Here is a 16,753-nt window from a genome sequence, read left to right as displayed (position 1 = left end):
CCAGCTTGGGGTGTTCTTTCGGAGTTTTCCTTGGCAGGGGGTTATGTCGTGGTGCCGTATTGTCGTGTTGCCATTTGTTAGCGCCCACGACTTGGCTCACTTCCTTGTCATTTGTGTACTCTCTTGCTACGCTTTGGATCTCATGCATGGTCCATACTAGCTTTGTGGTGAGGTGTTTTTGGAAGTCTTCGTTCATGAGGCCGTTGGTCAAATAGAGACTAGCGACTGAATCCATGAGTCCATCGACCGTTAGGCACTCGTCATTGAACCTGTCGAGGTATTTCCTCGTGGATTCATCCTGCCTTTGGGTGACGCCGAGTAAGCTGATAGGATGTTTGGCTTTGGTGAATCGGGTGGTGAATTGGGCCATAAATTTTCTCGAGATATCGTGAAAGTTGGCTATGGAGCCGTACGGGAGGGCGTTAAACCACTTGATTGTAGGTCCAACCAGGGTTACCGGAAAGGCCCTGCATTAGACTGCGTCAGCGGCCCCGTCCAAGTTCATCTTGGCCTCGAAGGCCGTTAGGTGTTCTTGGAGATCCTTGGTTCTGTCGTTTTTCATGTCCGTGTGCTTGTCGAAGCCCTTCGGGAGTATGGCTCTCAGGATTCTTTCTGTGAAAGGGGTGGCTCCCATTATCTCATGTTCTCTCTTCATGCGTTTGGCTTCCCGGTGATGTCGTCGGTCGTCCTCTTTGCGCCGGTGCTCTAGGTCTCGGGAGACGCTACAATCGTGTTTTTTGCTGCGTCGCCGTTCGGGTGACCTGTCGTGTTTAGCTTCGCGGCAGGATCGGGTTTTAGAGGTCGCGTGGCTTCCGTGTTCCGGGTGACACCGTTCTTTGGTCGCTACGCGGCCCTCGAGGTTTTGTATTCGGAGGCAGAGGTCTTGAATTATCTGGATCGCTTTTTTCCCGAAACCGTCGGGGGCTCGGGGTTCATGCTGTGGACTACCTTCTCCCTTTGATTGTTGCTGGGGCGAGGTTGGCTAGCGCACAACACTTGTTACTCTTTGGTGAGTGAGAGGAATGGTTTCCCAACCTTCGGGGGTTGGGGTTCGTGTGTGTGAGTGGTGAGGGCCTGGGGATTGCTCTTCGAGAATATTTGCCATGCCATCACGACGTTGCAAATTTCTCACAGACGGCGCCAATGTACTGGATGCCTCCGGTACGGGTTGAGAGATGGATCGGAAACTTGCGGATTGAGGCAGATGCCAGATTATTTGACTGGAGCAATGGAGGGTGGTACCTACAAAGACATTCCGACGCTCAAGTCAGAATGGATCTAAGAGGTATGAGGTGTGTAAAGTGAATGACGTACCAGAGGAGGCCTGGGGCTCCCTTTTATATAGGTGATGGTAATTATCTTATCTTATCTTATTTGGTTAAGATAAGAGAGGTATTTGAATTTGATTGTTGGTTAGAAGCTCTAGTGGACCGGTTCCGGACCTTCTAAATGGGCGAATCGGGTCGGATCTGACTAACCGAATTCGAAGACCGTTCTGGGCGTGAAATTTGTGGGCTGGATCTGTAACACATATATAGGAACACATTTAAATGTGTACAATCGGCATATCAAAATTATGTATAAGCTTATCACCATTAGCTTTATAAATTATAAATTACAAGCGATCATCATCAAATAAAATGGAGCAACCACCAAATTTATTCATAAATTTCATACTATTAATGCTAACTATGTACTCAAATATAGTAACTAGTATTTATATTTGTATTATTTATATTAATGTTTTGACTAATTTTGTTCCCTATTTTTCTCATCCTATTAATTTTTTCCTTACAATATTTGCCAGCATCCATTTTTCTTTTTCTGTCTTGTCTTTATTTTGTAAGAGTGAGACTCACGCAATAGCCGTAGATTTAAATCAATTAATTATATTATATAATATATTTTAATAAATATTATGTTATTTAAAAATTAACTAGATAATATATACAAATTAATGTTGAATTTAAATTATTTTATATTAAAAATATTTTATAAAACATTTATTTGATCATTTGTATATAATTTTATATAATTATTCAACTAAAATATAATATAAATTAAAATATAGTTTATTATTTTAAAATTTTAAATTCATTTATTTTTAAAAAAGATATAGACTTTTTATATTAGAATTGTATAAAATTATATTTGTATTTATTGTTTCTATTTTTATATTTGTTTTAGTTGTCATACTTTATTTTTTTATATAGTGTTATTGGATTGTAAATATTTAAAGAATTTTTTTTAAAAAAATGAATGAAAATAAGAAACAGCAAAAATATGAATTAGTTTTATAATTATGATATATTTAAATATACTTAGTAAGGAGATGTGTCAAATTTAAATTTATTTGGATTTAGAAAAATAAATAAGAATGAAAAATACCAAAAATATAAATATATAATTATGAATTAATTTTATAATCATGATATATTTGAATATATTTAGTAAGAAAATATAACAAATTTAAATTTATTTAAAGAAATTTTTGCTAATTGGTATGAGAGATTAAAAAATAAAGAATAATAGAGTCTTACGTAGTATGTATAAGTAGACCAAATAATATAATAATAAAATATTAATATGTATAAATTGTAAAATTTTAATATTTATAATTAAAATTTTTTATAATTATTATTATTATAACACTTTTAATGTATATTTATTGTATTTAATTATTTCTTTGTCCTTCCTTGAGATTGTAACTTAATGTCTAATTTGTAGAGAATTTCATTAGAGGCAACAGTAAATCAGACTTATTGAATTACCATCTTGAATTACGAAAGAACATACAGAAACTTAAAAAATCACTGAAGACATATAATTCAAAACAAAAGGCACTTTGACTCCAATCCAGGTCATCAACACAATTCTTCTTCATCTTCCATTAGCTACTCCCATGTCTTCCTAATGTCAGTATGCTTGATGTGAGATATCATGTGCCAGCACTCTCCAACTTGTGGCTCGTATTTTCTATATAACTCGGTGCAATTTAAGATTCGCAAGACTTGGAGACTTGTTAGACGGTGGATATCACTGGAAAGAGACTTCAATTTCGGACAATCAAAGATATAAAGAAATTTCAAAGAACTCAGATTCCACAGCCATTCGGGTGGTACCTCCAGCTCGTAGCAACCTGCAATCACCAAAGTTTGTAACGTTCTTGCATATTGTTGGAGAGAAAGAGGCAATGTTACCATTTCAGAAAGAACAATGGTTTTTAACTTTAAGACAGCATTAGTATCATCTGATCTATCAAGGCAATCTTCACTGTCAACACCGCTGATTACCAAAGTTTCTAGCTGAGGAAAATGGTGAATATCAAGTGGCAAAGACTTTAGCTTCGCACAGTCAATAACTTCCAAAGTTCGAAGTGTAGGCAATCTTGTCTCAACAAACAAGGACTCCAAATTATCACAATTTGCGACAGACAAATGTTCAAGACAATTCAACTTTGCAATGTCACTCTCTGGCAAAATAGATTGCTTTGTGGTTATCTCCAATCTTTGCAGGCTGATCAACTTTCTTAATTTTTTCGGTATAGTTTCAAGATTTGAACACCCATTAAGAAGCAGAACTTGCAAATTTTGGAGCTTGCAAATAGAGTTAGGGAGCCTCTTTATTCTTGTATTACCCTGAAGAGAAATATATCTTAAATGTTTCAACTTACCAATTGACCGAGGCAAAGTCTCACATGTAGAATCACTTAAATCCAAATATCGCAGGTATTTGCAGTTTAACACCCATGCATCCAAGAAAGCTTCACTGGCTCCCTGATTGTCAACTGGAAACAGAATGCTTCTCACACCTCTTAAGCTTGGCTTGATGGAATTGGAAGGCAAACCATTCTCAACAAAAGACAAATGCAGCACATTTTCTGATATACCCCGAGTGTTTGAACTGACCAATTGGCACACATCTTTCGCAACATATACTGCAAGATCATGCACTAAATCATGCAGTCTAAATGCATAAAGGTTGCCAAAATCAAAAACGTCATAGAGAAAAGATCTTGCCATTAAGTCACTCAAATATTGGTGTGCAACGTCTACCGTTGTTTTATCTTGGCTTTGCAATGGAAGCAAACCTGCTGCCCCCCAAAGTGAAGCAATGTCAAAAGAATTAAATAGATGATTCTTTGGATAAAGGGAGAGCAAAGCAAAACATTGCCTCAAATGGGATGGCATTTCATCATAGCTTAATTTTAAAGCAGGTAAGATATCATCCTCTTTTTGTGGCAAATTCCAAATCTCCTTGTCTCTCAATGATTCCCACTCTTGTATCTGGTGTTTGGAAAATAGTGAACTTCCCAAAGATCTCACCGCTAAAGGAACTCCTTTGCACTTGTCTACGATTTCTCTTCCAATCCTTATCAAATCTGGATATTTTCCCTCTTCTCCTTCTTTAAAAGCCCATCTAACAAACAAACGCAATGAATCCTCGGGAGAAAGACTTTCTAAATGATGTGAGTAGGCCACGGTACCCATCATCGAAGCAATCGATTGGCTACGTGTTGTGACTATTACTTTGCTTCCTTGAGCACCCACTGAAATGAGATCCCTCATCTCAACCCATTTAACACGATCTTCATTCCATACATCGTCCAAGACTAGGAAAAACTTTTGACCCTCAAGCATGTTTCTTAGACGATATTGCAATTGTTCAACCTCCAATTCTTTTAAATTTTGCTGGCCCGGAAGAGCACCAGTGGAAACAAAATTGCTAGCAGCATTGATGATATTAATAATCAATTGCTTGATATTAAAGTCTTCAGACACACCCACCCACATTTTCAACGGAAAGGAGTCGGTTATCCTTTCATCATTGAAGACAAGCTTAGCAAGAGTAGTCTTTCCCAAACCTCCAATTCCAACAATGGGAATGACAGAGATATGTTTAGAGCCAGCATTGTTGTCAAGACTTGGTTCCATCAAGAGATTTATGATCTTTTCTTTATCATAATCTCTTCCTATGACATCAGACTCAACAACATGGGAGTAGGTCATTTCCCTCCTATGCACAACTCGCCTATCAACATCAATTACTTGAAGCCCAAACTTGTCCCTATCAGCCGCGACTCTGTCTAGTCTCATCCTAATATCCTTGATCTGAAGAGCAAGCTTATAACGAAACACAAGTGGATTAGAACTCGAGAAGAAGCGGCCTACCTTGTCCTTGGAAGTGCGGTAGTCTCTGATGACTTGCTTGCGCAGTGTTTCACAGTCAACTTGATCAAGCACGTTCTCAGCATCATAGAAGATGAGTTTGATATGCTTCAGCCACTCCCGAAGCTCGTGGTTCTGCTCCTGCTTCTGCTCAGCATCCAAGAGCACAGCTTTCACATAAGAGAGACTGGTTTTCAAGTCTTGAAGATCATCATAGACACCAACCAACCGAGATGCTTCTTCATATGCACGAGAAGCAAGCTTGGCTGTAAGTGATTCAGCGATGCTGAAGATGAATGATTCAGCCATGGTTATCAGTTATCACAGAATCAGAAAGAAGAGAGATAGCAATAATGCAGATCAGAATAAGGCTGGTAATGTATGTGTTGATGAGGTGGATAGGATTGACTGCTAGGGAGTCTTTGTGGCTGTCCTTCTAGTTAACATTTTAGACTTTTCCATTTAATTAGATAAGATTAGTGTCTTGTCACCTTCGCTTCTGAATTAGTCCAAATGGTAATTAAGCAGTTTCATATCTCTTATACACAGTTCTTAATATTAATAACTATTAACAATTAGATCATAGTTAGCTTAGCTTCAACAGTAAAAGTGTAAAACTGCAGTCGCTACTAGTTACCTATCTCCAATGGTGGTTAAGTTGTTTAATAACTTCAACTAACATAGAATAGAATTAGTCAATTAGGAGATGTCTTTATTCATCATCTCAATGTATATTCAGTTTTCATGAATTCTGCAACCTAGCAAATAACTTCAATCTTTCTGTTCCTCTTGGAATTCTCGCTGCCACTTTTCTTTTCTTTTCTTTGGTGCCTGTAGTTGTACTTCGATCATCAAATAAAATGGAGTGCCTACCATCTAAATTTATTCAGATAATCCATATTTCATTATCAATGACAATGATAACTATTTATGCAAATATGTGATTCAACAACGCAATCTAATAAACTTCTCATATATGTATGTCCTTCCTTGAGATCATAACTTCATGTCCTATTTAGAAATTTTCAACAAAGACAAACAGTTAAATCGAATGTAATTGTATTATATTACAAATATGATATAGAGAAAGTACCTCAATTATTACAGTCAGAAAGCAACAAATAAAAATTGAAATCATCCATCGTGAAAGACAGTCCAAAACCAAACAAGAACATTATATATTATGGAAAATAGTTTTATAAGTAGTGAGATTTATATTAGGGTATGTTTTCTACCTTTTATTATTATTGAGGTGTAGGGCTTTTTTTTTACTCTATGTAAAGTAAATAAATTTTTTTTTTTGGTGACTATGTAAAGTAAATAATTTATACCATACTAATTTTTATTCAAAATTTTGTTTTTGACTAATATTTTATAAATTAGTGTTTACAGTTTACTAACTTAAAATATAAATAAAAATAATTCACTTTTTTTGTAACTATTAGAATGTATATATATTTTTTGTATCTAAATTATTTAATTTTGTTATTAATAAAGTTCTAAGTCATCTTATTTTTATTTTTATGCTCGAGATTTTATGAATTTGATGAGTTTGGAAAACTCCAAATTAATATTTGTGATAAACAAACATTATTAAAATATTTAATTGTAAAATTATTAATTAAATCTTCATTAATCATAAGTTAATTAATAATTTTGTTGTGCAGGTTTAATATTGGGCCGAAAAACAATTTTCTGGTGCAAACCCAAAATACATTCAGCCTTTGGTTTTGATAATATATGATGAATATGACTGATTTGATGTTACTTAGGCCCAAATGATTTTGATTGCTCTAAGCCCAAGTGTGTTACATGCTTTTCATTTGCTTTGTGCATGTTCCAAATTTCATCAGGAAAGCAAATGTTACTATTGGGTCAGAAATTTAAATAATGTCACAAGCCCAATTTGTTTAGCATGCATGGTCCGAAAGAAAAAAATGGGATTGGGGCACATTGATGAAAAACCCAACTTTGTGAATTTGGTTGTTTGCCTCCAACGGATTCCATTTCTCATTTTGGATGGAATTCAAATTTAATTAATGCATTGGAAACATAAGAAAGAGAGAGAAGATTGATTTGATGGCTATTATGACTATGCACGCCACTCTAAGGGAAGTAAAAGCAAGCTATTCTCAAATTAATGTGTTTAACCACTCTACATTGCTTTCCTTCAGATTCTTTAATTCTCTCTCATCTCTTTCTTCTTCTTTCTTCGGTCCTTGTCCAGGAAACAATGGAAGAAATGTTCTTCAACCAAGAAAAAGAAGAAGTTGCATGCATCAAGACCATCAAGCTAATGATGGCAAGAAAACATACTAAAATAAAAATGAGCTGTAGCTAAGATACTTGCCAAATGTGGTTAGATTTGGTGAGGTTATCTTGAGCTTTTCATGCTCAAAAATGGACATTGAAGATTTGGCCAAGAGAAGAGATTCTTGAAGCATGGCTTGTCTTTGATTCTGCTCAACCACCACAGGAAGTAGCTAGAGTGGCGAAGTGATGGTTGAGGCAGAGATTGAAGCAGATGAAGTCATCATCATCATGAGGCATCAAGGGCCAGAAATCCATCTTGGAGAGCAAGCCAAGGATGGAGAGCCCGGACTGATGAAGGGTGATGATCAAGAAAGAACTAGAGGTAATTGCATGTTGGTTAATACATGGTTATTTCTTCTCTATCTGTAAGGCCGAACCGGTTTTTGTTGTGAAGGAAAAGAAGCTGAGCTCGGGTTTGTGTTTCAACTGTGAAGGCTTCACTTCTCTATAAAAGGGGTGAACAGTCATGGTTTGATTCAAGGAGTAAGATTTGAGAGTGCAAGGCACAGAGTTCTCAGAGCTACCTAAGCTAGCAGTTCTTTTTCTCCTTCAATGTTTTTTGTTTAATATTTTTCTGTTTAATTTTGTCATGTCTTGAGTCTCATGGAAAAAGGCAAACAGTGAGGTTTGTATGAAAAAGCCATAGAGCAGAAAAAGGCAGAGAGTGCAAAATTAAAAGAAAAAGCCATAGATGTCTTAGAGTTCCTTTGTACATCTGTGTTGTGTTTCATGATTCTGTGGGAATCCCCTTGTAAGTTGGGTTAGCACCTTACAATTTGTAATATGGATGATTATAGTGAAATTCCATCATTGTTGTGATAGAGACTGGATGTAGGCTGCACTGCACTTAGCAGCTGAACCAGGATATATCTGGGTGTAATTTTCTCTCTCTCCTCCTACTTCAATTCTTTTTTTACTGTTCAGATGAAAAATAAAAAATGTCTCGTGTCAAGTGACGAGACAAAATGAAAATGTCTCGTGGCTAGGGACGAGCAAAAAAAACAGAAAAGTTTCTTCTAAGTCCAGCAAGTGTTAGCATGCGAAAAAGGGGCTAAGATTTAACCCCCCCTTCTCTTAGCCACTGAAACCATCAATTGGTATCAGAGCTTGGTCTCAAAGAGATCAAGCTTTGCAGCTTGGAGTAAAGATCCTCATGGCGGAAAACAGTGGTACAAATGTGGTGTCTTACAATCTGACTGAAGGTGAATCAAGCAACAGACCTCCCTTTTCAATGGGAAAAAGTATACCTATTGGAAGGAGAGGATGAAGATCTTTGTACAGGCAGTGGATTACAGACTTTGGAAGATTATCCTTGAAGGGCCTCAATTTCCAACTACCACAAGTGCTGAAGGGGTAGTCTCTCTCAAACCCGAAGCAAGATGGACTGAGGAAGATAGAAAGAAGGTAGAGTTAAATGCCAAGGCAGTAAATCTGCTTAACTGTGCTATCAGCTTTGAGGAGTACCGACGGGTATCACGATGCACAACGGCAAAGGAAATCTGGGACAAGCTACAAATCACTCATGAAGGAACCACTATTGTAAAGAAGACTCGGACATATATGTTGAACAGAGAATATGAAATGTTTACAATGAAGGAAGGAGAGTCCATTGATGAATTGTTCGAACGGTTCAACACCATCATTGTTGGCTTAGATGCTCTGGAAATTACACATTCTGATTCTGTGCTTGTGAGAAGAGTGCTGAGATGTCTCACTAAAGAGTGGGAAACTAAAGCTTTAATTATTTCTGAAAGCAGTAATCTTGATTCCATGACACTTGATGATTTGAGAGGAAATCTTCTTGCTTTTGAAAACACTTATTTGAAAAAAGACTCAAAAAAGAAAGGAATTGCTTTTTCTTCTGTGACTAACCCTCTGGATGATGAATCCAGTGATAATTCTTCTGAAAATGAGTTTGTGTTGTTTGCAAAAAAAATTTAGGAAAATGGTGAAACTCAGAGGCAAAGGCAGCAGCTCAAGAAAGATGAAGAAGGACCTTAGCAAAGTAATCTGCTACAATTGCAAGGAAATGGGGCATTTTAAATCTGAGTGTCCCAAGTTAAAAAAGGAGGAAAAACCAAAAAGGGGAAAGAAAAAGGGACTGATGGCTTCATGGGAAGATTTGGAAAATGACTCAGATGATGATGATGAAGAATCTGAGACTAAGTCACAGCCTTGTCTCATGGCAAATGAGGTAGAGCAGGTATCCTTTCAAAACCCTGACACTGAAGACCTTCATCTTATGATAGATCACCTTTCTGAAAAAATAAGATGTTTTCTAACTGAGAATCAAGATCTTGAACAACAAAATTTCATCCTTAAAGCTGAAAATGATTTTCTCAAAGAAAAACTAAGAGAGGCCGAAACTGCTTGTGATCTTGTGAAAGAGAATAAGCAGTTAAAAGCCCAAGTTAGAAGCTGTGAAAGTGACCATTCTGTTCTTGCATATGTAAATTGTTTTAAGCAAAATGAAGAGTTGCTCAAAGAGGTTAAAAGACTTAAGGAAGACTTAGCTAAGTTCACCCAAAGTTCTGAAAATTTGAACCAAATCTTGGCTAGTCAAAAACCTCTTTATGATAAAGCTGGGTTGGGATTTTATAAATCTGAAAAATCACATTTTGAAAACATTGCTTCATCTTCAAATGATGTAAAGTATCAAAACCCAACTTACTTTAACAAAATAGCAACTCCAAGATTTTGTAGACTATGTAACCGAAGTGGTCATTTTCCAGTACAATGTTTCTTTGGTGAAAGAATGATTGGTGACAAAGTTTACAAAGTTGTTTTTGATTACAATGATTTGGGACATAAGAGATGGTTTAACGTGAAAGGATCCAAGAAAATTTGGATACCTAAGGTCACTTGAGCTTATTTTGTAGGTATGCCTAGCATCCAAGAAGAAAGAAAATACGTGGTACATGGATAGCGGATGCTCTAGGCATATGACCGGAAAGACAACCTTCTTCATAAAGCTTGATGAATATGATGGAGGATTTGTCACATTCGGTGATGATGAAAAAGGAAAAATAGTGGCTGTTGGGAAAGTGGGTAAAAATCTCTCATCTTGTATAAATGATGTCCTTCTTGTACATGGCTTGAAACATAACTTGCTTAGTGTTAGTCAATTGTGTGATTTGGGTTTTGAAGTTATTTTTAAGAAGCTTGTTTGCTTAGTAGTTTGTGAGAAAACTGGGGATGTTCTATTTGAAGCTAAAAGATGCAATAATGTGTATAGATTAACTCTTGAGGATTTAAAGGAACAAAATGTAACATGCTTCGCCTCTCTTGAATTTGAAAAATGGCTTTGGCATAGAAAGTTGGGTCATGCTAGCATGTACCAAATTTCTAAGCTAGTCAAAATGAATTTGGTTAGAGGAATTCCAAACATCAAGTTTGATAAGGATCTTACTTGTGATGCTTGCCAATTGGGCAAACAAGTAAAATCCTCTTTTAAATCAAAAGATAGAATCTCAACCAAAAGGCCATTGGAAATGTTACATATTGATCTTTTTGGTCCTACTAGAACTCAAAGTTTAGGAGGTAAACACTATGGTCTTGTGGTGGTAGATGATTACTCTAGATTTGGGTGGGTACTTTTTCTTGCTCATAAGAATGATGCATTTTATGCCTTCTCCACCCTTTGTAAGAAAATTCAAAATGAAAAGGATTTGAAAATTGCCCATTTGAGAAGTGATCACGGAAGAGAATTTGAAAATCAAGACTTTGAAAAATTCTGTGATGACTTAGGAATTTCTCATAATTTTTCATGCCCTAGAACCCCCCAACAAAATAAGGTGGTTGAAAGAAGGAATCGAAGCCTTCAAGAAATGACTAGGGCCATGCTATGTGAGAATGAAATTCCCAAATTCTTATGGGCTGAAGCTGTGAACACAGCATGTTATATTTTGAATAGAACAATCATTAGAAAAGGGTTAAAGAAAACTCCTTATGAGCTATGGAAAGGAACCCCTCCAAATCTTAAGTACTTTCATGTTTTTGGATGCAAATGCTTTGTTCTTAACAATAAGGAAAACCTTGGAAAATTTGATCCAAAATCCTATGAAGGAATGTTTGTTGGATATTCCACCACAAGCAAGGCCTATAGAGTTATCTCAAAGAATATAGAACCATAAAGGAATCCATACATGTTACTTTTTGTGATTCTAACTTAATTACCAGTACTGTAAAGGATAATGATTCAGATTATGAAGAGGATGGAACAAGTAAAGAAAATTCCAAAACTGTGCAAAATGAAGAATCTGTCAGTCCGGTTCTATCTCGTCAGATTGGAGGAGACATTTCCATTTTGTCTCCTGAGCAGGCACGAGCAACTGAAACAGTGAGACCACCAGAAGCTCATCAAAGCTCTACACCTGTCCGAAAGCCTAGAGAATGGAAGTCTATGAGGGGTTATCCTCATGACTTCATCATTAGTGATCCCTCTCAAGGTGTAACTACAAGATCCTCCACCAAAAGGCAAACCGAACCTAGCAACTTTGCTCTCTTGTCACAAATGGAGCCAAACAATGTCAAGCAAGCCCTTGAAGATCCATCATGGGTTAAGGCCATGCAAGAGGAGCTTGCTCAATTTGACAAGAATAAGGTTTGGACATTAGTACCTCATCCGGATGGTAAGAAGGTAACGGGTACTAAGTGGGTATTCAAAAATAAACTTGGTGAGGATGGACAAGTTGTTCGTAACAAGGCTAGATTAGTGGCCCAATGTTACGATCAAGAAGAGGGAATAGATTTTGATGAGTCTTTTGCTCCGGTAGCTAGAATAGAAGCAATTAGGTTGCTTCTTGCCTATGCTGCCCATAAAGGTTTCAAAATGTTTCAAATGGATGTTAAATGTGCTTTCCTTAATGGCTTTATTGATAGAGAAGTGTATGTGGCTCAACCCCCCGGTTTTGAACATAAAGATTTTCCTAATCATGTGTTTAAACTTTCAAAGGCTCTTTATGGCCTTAGACAAGCTCCTAGAGCTTGGTATGAAAGGCTTAGTGCCTTCCTATTAGAAAATCATTTTCAAAGGGGAACCACCGACACTACTTTGTTCATTAAAGTTTCTAATGATGACATCCTTCTTGTTCAAGTTTATGTGGATGATATTGTGTTTGGATCGGCCAACGGGTCCTTGTGTGAAGAGTTTGGAAAACTCATGACTAGTGAGTTTGAAATGAGTTTAATGGGAGAGCTAACCTTCTTTCTTGGCCTCCAAATTAAACAAACTCCTAGTGGTACTTTTATTCACCAAGGCAAGTATGCAAAAGAATTGATAAAGAAATTTGGCTTAGAAAATTCCAAACCAATGGGAACTCCAATGCATCCAAACAATAAACTTGAAAAGGATGATGATGGCCTAGATGTGGATGAGACACGGTATAGGGGAATGATTGGCTCACTAATGTATCTTACCTCCTCTAGACCGGATATTGTTCAAAGTGTGGGTGTATGTTCAAGATTTCAATCTCACCCAAAAGAATCCCATTTATCAGCCGTTAAACGCATCATTAGATATATTAAGGGAACATGTGATTATGGCTTGTGGTATCTAAAATCTGATGATTTTTGTACAGTAGGGTTTTGTGATGCAGATTATGCGGGAGATCGAGTGGACAGAAGGAGCACCTCGGGCATGTGTTGCTTCCTTGGAAGCTCACTCAACATGTGGTCAAGCAAGAAACAAGCCACAATGGCTCTATCCACAGCTGAAGCTGAATATATATCCGCATCTGCTTGTTGTTCACAATTAATTTGGTTAAAAACTCAATTGGAAGATTACAAATTAAAAATCAATAGCATACCCTTATTTTGTGATAACATGAGTGCAATAAATATTTCCAAGAATCCTGTTCTGCACTCAAGAACAAAGCACATTGAAATCAAATATCATTTTATTAGAGAACATGTGCAAAAGGGTACTATTGATATTCAATTTGTAAAATCTGAAGAACAACTTGCTGATATTTTTACAAAACCCCTCTGTGAAGATAGATTCTGCTTGTTGAGGAAAAGCTTGGGAATGATTGATTTAAATCAAGTTGGAAATCTGTGAATTTCTGACTCTGTTCAATTTTATCTCGCAGGAATAGACGAGATAAAAATAAATGCATGATAGGAGAGCTATGCTTAAGGGGGAGACTGCGCAGAAACAAATTCCAATGGGCCCCACAAAATCCCTTTGACCCATCTCTGAGTGTTTTGTTAATTATTCTTTTTTGAAAACCAAATCTCAAAGTTGTCCTATCATATCTAGTTGAAAGAGGGATAATGTCAAATCAAATACTTCCTTTTCAAGGAACTTTTCTTTCAAATTTTTGGGAAACCGCTTTGGTTAATAACCGTGCATAATGACTATTAACCACCCCCATCATCTCTCTCCAATCAACATTTATTGCTTCCTTAACCTCCCTCCACTCTCCACCTTCGGCCAACCTTTCTTCTTCCACTCTCATTATCTCTCTCCCCATAATGAAAAAGAAAACTGCATCAAGAAAGAGTGGAAGAATCAATCTCTCTCAAAAACCGTTCACTCCACAAACACACACTCATATTCACATTCACTCTACATCTTCTTCCTCTCCCTCTCAATCTGTCAAACAAACACCCACCATGAGAAAGAAGATAGCTCACAAGAGTTCTGGCCGTGGCAAAAACAAGGAGCCTAGTATTGAAGAAGAATCGTCTCAAACCTCACCCGTCCCTTCTCCACCGCCACGTTCACCAAAGAAGGCTACACCACACACATCAGGCAGAAGCTCTCAAAAGCCCAAAGGTTTCGTGTTGCATGAAACCAGGGAACCGGCAAATCTTGAGTCACTGGAATTCAAGAACAAGTTTCACAAGCCACATTCTCACTATGATCCATCCAGATTCCTGACATGTGCATTTTATGAATTCCATCAAGAAGTTCTGGAAAAGAGGCATATCTGTCCCTCCTACTTGGTGAATCTTGATCAACTGTCAGCCAAAGGAATTATTTTGCAACCCTTGTTTGACAACATCAAATGGTCTCCATTGCTACACACTCACAAAATGGTATATCCAAAATTGGTTAGGCAATTTTATGTGAATCTCAGACTGATTGATGGTAGTCTTCACTCTTATGTGAAACGTGTGCATATTGCTCTGAACACTGAAACCATCAGTGCTGCCCTGGGCTACACGGACGAGGGACCGAGGGTATACATGAGTGACAAATGGGATGATCATATTGGACTTACTTACAAACAAGTTCTCTCTCATATCTGTGCAAACATGTATGGATTAGATGGCACTGTCCCTACTCACAAAGCTCTTGGACCAACCAACTCATTGCTGCATCGCATCACTACCCACATTTTAACTCCACAAAGTGGTTCTCATAATAGGGTAACTGTATCTGATTCTTTAATAATTTTTGCCCTTGTTACTTCTTCTCCTATTTCATTTGCTTATCTCATGATCAGACATATGTGGGACTGTGTAAGAAGTACCAAAAAGGCTAATTTACCTTATGGAATGTTTCTCACGTGTATTTTTGAGTACTATAAGGTAGATTTAACAAATGAAAATGTGGAGAACAAAATTTCAATTATCAAAAGCGGTGGTGCTGTAAAAGGAACAAAGAATAAGAAATCAATGCCAATGGACAGTGACCTTGAAAGCCAGTTTGAATCCTCCAAAGCAACCGAGTCAACAAGGGAAATCCTCACAGAATTCTCTAATATGTCTACACTCATGATTCAATTCCATAGGGCTGCTCGAAAGCTAGCCTATGAAAATGAACGTGCTTGGGGGAGATGTAAAGAGCGAGTGGGTATGATGCTGGAAAACTTGGAAAAGGATCTGGGCGCTGGCAGTGAAGAAGATGTTGCAGACTCTGATTACAATTTGTCTGATGATTAATGACTATTTTTCTTTTATTTGATATTGGCTCTATTAGGCTCAATCTGTTTTTTGTATGAGCATAATTTGAAACTCCCTGCTCTGTGATACTTTGATACACTCTTGTTATTTTTTGTTGTTGCTTTGTTGTTATGGATATTTTGTGGTGTTCTTCATATTTTGTGCAGGTGCCCCTTGCTGACAAAAGGGGGAGAAAAGCTGAAAATTGAAATCTGGAAAAACAGGGGGATGAAACCTTCAATTGATGAAAGTTCATGATCACCCATGTTAAGAATGCATGTTGATAGTGCATTTGTTTCACAATATGGTTACTGTTTGCTGAAAAAATATTCGGCATTTAGTAGTTTATGATGTTCTGATTATATAAATGTCTGAATGTTGATTTATTTTGATGAATATGCTTTTATTAAAACAGGAACATTATTATTCATCTTGGTAAATATGTTGGGTTGAAAACTTATTTTTGGCAGTTTTAAAGTACTTTAATCATGTGTGATTCAAAAATATTTTCCTCATTTGAATGATATGGCTCTGATATTTTGAATGGAAAATAATTTTTGAACAACTCTGCTTGTGCTTAATTGATGTGTATATTGAGCAGTAAATCAGTTTATGATATGAAATGAGTTTTGATTATCAATTAAAACTGCTCATAAATCAAGCATTTAGCATCATAAAATTTGCTAAATAACATTGTTACTTGAAGCTTGATTTTAAATGTCACAGGTTTAGTGCTTCCCTTGGTAAAATAGCTTACATCAAGGGGGAGCCATGTGATAATTTGAAAGGGGGAGAAATTCAATCTTCAAAGGGAGTACTCGTACTCAATCTTTAAATTTCTTTTCATTTCAATTTTAATAATGTTTGTCATCAAGGGGGAGATTGATGAGTTTGGAAAACACCAAATTAATATTTGTGATAAACAAACATTATTAAAATATTTAATTGCAAAATTATTAATTAAATCTTCATTAATCATAAGTTAATTAATAATTTTGTTGTGCAGGTTTAATATTGGGCCGAAAAATAATTTTCTGGTGCAAACCCAAAATACATTCAGCCTTTGGTTTTGATAATATATGGTGAATATGGCTGATTTGATGTTACTTGGGCCCAAATGATTTTGATTGCTCTAAGCCCAAGTGTGTTACATGCTTTCCATTTGCTTTGTGCATGTTCCAAATTTCATCAGGAAAGCAAATGTTACTATTGGGCCAGAAATTTAAATAATGTCACAAGCCCAATTGTTTAGCATGCATGGTCCGAAAGAAAAAAATGGGATTGGGGCACATTGATGAAAAACCCAACTTTGTGATTTTGGTTGTTTGCCTCCAACGGATTCCATTTCTCATTTTGGATGGAATTCAAATTTAATTAATGCA

The 16,753-nt window shown here is 36.6% G+C and overlaps 1 protein-coding gene across 1 annotated transcript; it reads right to left on the bottom strand.

The window, feature by feature from the left end:
- Positions 1–2,736: 2,736 nt before the first annotated feature.
- Positions 2,737–5,673, bottom strand: LOC112696033 (putative disease resistance protein RGA1). The gene has a single exon (XM_025748615.3). The coding sequence runs from the start codon at positions 5,475–5,477 to the stop codon at positions 2,895–2,897; it is 2,583 nt and encodes an 860-aa protein (XP_025604400.1). The 5' UTR covers positions 5,478–5,673; the 3' UTR covers positions 2,737–2,894.
- Between the last annotated feature and the right edge of the window lie 11,080 nt (positions 5,674–16,753).

This window comes from Arachis hypogaea, chromosome 6, assembly GCF_003086295.3.
Source record: "Arachis hypogaea cultivar Tifrunner chromosome 6, arahy.Tifrunner.gnm2.J5K5, whole genome shotgun sequence".
NCBI classification, from domain to species: Eukaryota; Viridiplantae; Streptophyta; class Magnoliopsida; order Fabales; family Fabaceae; genus Arachis; species Arachis hypogaea.
The sequence above is the reverse complement of the archived record's forward strand: the minus strand, read 5'-3'. Positions and strand labels throughout refer to the sequence as shown.

Bases quoted from the DNA above. Each gene is read 5' to 3' on its own strand.
- LOC112696033 (XM_025748615.3), bottom strand. From the start codon at position 5,477: ATGGCTGAATCATTCATCTTCAGCATCGCTGAATCACTTACAGCCAAG.